Source organism: Antrostomus carolinensis, unplaced genomic scaffold, assembly GCF_000700745.2.
Source record: "Antrostomus carolinensis isolate BGI_N321 unplaced genomic scaffold, ASM70074v2 scaffold18913, whole genome shotgun sequence".
NCBI lineage: Eukaryota > Metazoa > Chordata > Aves > Caprimulgiformes > Caprimulgidae > Antrostomus > Antrostomus carolinensis.
The window spans coordinates 31,143-33,977 of NW_010303348.1; the positions used below are offsets into that span (position 1 = coordinate 31,143).

General features: G+C 39.4%; 1 protein-coding gene across 1 annotated transcript; it reads right to left on the reverse strand.

Moving 5' to 3' along the window:
* Positions 1-892: 892 nt before the first annotated feature.
* On the reverse strand, positions 893-2,069 carry B3GNT5 (UDP-GlcNAc:betaGal beta-1,3-N-acetylglucosaminyltransferase 5). The gene has a single exon (XM_010164070.1). The coding sequence runs from the start codon at positions 2,067-2,069 to the stop codon at positions 933-935; it is 1,137 nt and encodes a 378-aa protein (XP_010162372.1). The 3' UTR covers positions 893-932.
* Between the last annotated feature and the right edge of the window lie 766 nt (positions 2,070-2,835).

Consider the following 2,835-nt stretch of genomic DNA (forward strand, 5'->3'; position numbering starts at 1 on the left):
GCTTTTTAAAGTCCTTAACAGCTTCAAATTAGCTCTAAATAACATTCTCAGGTACTTTTGCTTGTTTTTTATTTTTAGAACCATGAATACTGGAAAGCAGAAACATCGTTAAAAGAAAACTCATTTAGCTTACTTGCTTATTAAAGATTGAACTGTTCAAATATACTGCTTCAGTTTTCAGAAGGCAGAGAAAGATTAGCAAAACCAATTACATGAGTAATATTTAATTTTTATCCTTTCAAGTTCAGTCCTGATCTAAAGGGAGAACCTTTGTTACTTAAAACAACCAAGTCAGAGGGCACTCAAACACTGTTTCCCTATTTCAAAGATTTAGGAAGCTTTGAGAACAAGATTGTAGCAGGCCTCCACTTCGAGCACTCACTGTCAACTGTGCAGGTCCAGACTTAATTTCTATGAAGCACTGAGAAACGGTGAATATTTGTAACCAATTTACATTGCCTTAAACTACTGCAATAGTCTCATTCATCAAGTCAGTTGTTCCATTTTCCTCATGTTTTAAAAGGTCTACTCCATTTTGATATAGCAGATTTTCTTTTTTTATAATCATGTGCCTTAGTTCACATATCTTTTTTAGAAAAACTTAAAACTTACTGACAAGTCAAAGTTAACAGACGTTTTCACCAAGCATTTCAAAGTCTAGAAGTTAAGTCCGTTCTAGTTCATGTAATCCAGACTTGCATCCCTTGAAGAATGTAAAAAACAGGCTACAATATGAGAAGTTGCAGTACAATAGAAGAGCTATTCCAATAGGAGTTTTTGAACAGGATGTGGGACTATCTTTCCCCTCCCCACCCCCAACTATTCACATTTAAGTTTTACCTCTTTCCATGTATACATATATTTTGAATAAACAGCTAAAGAGTTGTTGCTCTGTTTTGGCTCAGTGGATCTTCAAAGCAGATATTCAAGTATTAAGAAAATGCAGCTGAACAAGGATATGTGTCCTCATAGTATAGTTTACAGAGAAGCACAATATTGACTAGTCTGCAGTATATTCTACCCCAAATTCCTGAAGAAAGTTTTTTAACTTTGGGATCTGTAGCCTGCTTCCAGAGCTGGTGCAGATCATCTACATGTCCATGAGATGTCATCATTTTGTTATAAATGCAGGGATGATAGGGAGCCTTTCCTTCCCCAGAAAAAAATACATGATATTGTGGTACAATTCCCATTTTATTGGCACAGAGACCCATGAAAACATCATCTATATAAAGACTGGTATTGAGAGTCAATGAAGCCTCATATACTTTAGCTGCTACATCACTTGATACTACATATGCAGCTCCTGCTGTGTAGTCAGGATAAGAGGGCCACTGGTACATTTCATATGGAACATAGTATTTGCTACTCTTGTCTCTTATGGGAGGGGATCCACGATGGACACGACCAATCCAGAGATCTTGAACACCCATTTGTGCTAAACTTTGGAGATAAGCAACAAGATTTGGCATATGGATAAATATATCATCATCTGCAGACATAATGAACCTGGCATGAGGACAGTAGGCGTTTACCCAGCTAAACTGCAAAAGCAACTTAAGAGTAAGATTGTGAAAAGTATCCAGGAAGTCTTGCTGAATCAAATCATTGTATTTCTGGTCTTCCAGATGAAGTTCTCTTTGCAGCTGTGTATGCTGCAGATGATCTGTTGGTCGTCCTAAAGCAAAAAGAGTTTTAATATTGGCATTAAGTTGAGACTGAACATACTTCTCATTACCCCAAGTTTGTCTAATTGCATCCCTCCGATGACGGTTTTCAGGAGAAGTCTTCACAAACAACAGGAGGAGGACATCCTGCTGCTGACATTTCTCTCTGTGGTTGATCAAGTACTGGTAGCTTGATACTCTGTCCAAGTTATCCCTGTTGATAGACAGGCTGTCATTCACAAAATGGTAGCTGTTTATGAGGTATCTGTATGAATAGGACTTCATATGGCTCACAATGTGATTATCAAATGGTCCCCAAAAAATCATGAGACACAGTATAAAGCAAGTGGCAAATATCTGCAAAAAATGGCATTTTCTGACTCTTCTGGGACTAACAAACATTCTGATGCAGTTTCTATAATCCTTAGTCTTGTTCAGGATCAGTGTTTTTACAGTGCCTGTGTTTTAGTTTAAGAGCACAGTGTCACCCCCTTCAAGATAAGTGTTCGTTGTAAGGCATGTTGTCTTTCATTCAGTATCCTTGTAAAGCCAGCTTTGTTCACAGATTTCACAAGTCATCTTTCTCAAAAAACGTTTTTCATTTGAAAGAATGCAGACAGTTTTGAAAGATGAGACTTGCAGATGAGTATTTTCCCTGTGGGGCATCTTGAAGTGAACACTACAGTTTTAAATCAGATCTTCTCACTTGCTTCTTTTCTTCATGAAGATGAAGACCTACCAATCAAGGGGAAGGGAGAGGAGAAAAGTTTTAGTGAGTTGTTATTAACACAGCTGGTCTCAGGTTTGGTCATGGAAACGAGTTGACTACTCAGACACTCCCCATCACCACCCACCTACACCCCCCAAAAAAAACCTGGCAGCAAGTGAGAGGTTGTCAGTGGTGCAGAGCAAACTCAGGGTGAGCTAGTGAAGGAGAAGGAGCAGGGGAACCTGACAGAGAGGCTTCAGTTCTCACACAAGAAGCTCTTTTCCTAGAAAAACCCACTGCCGCTAACCAACAGCTAACAACATTTTGTTTGAATTCTTTTAAGCCAGAGGGAAGCCACACCCTAGAGATGACCGAGTTTACAGATTGTCTGTCTTGGGGTGGCCTATGAAAGAGCCAGGCCTACGCAGAGCCCTGCGACTGCTCCTGGACACAGGCACG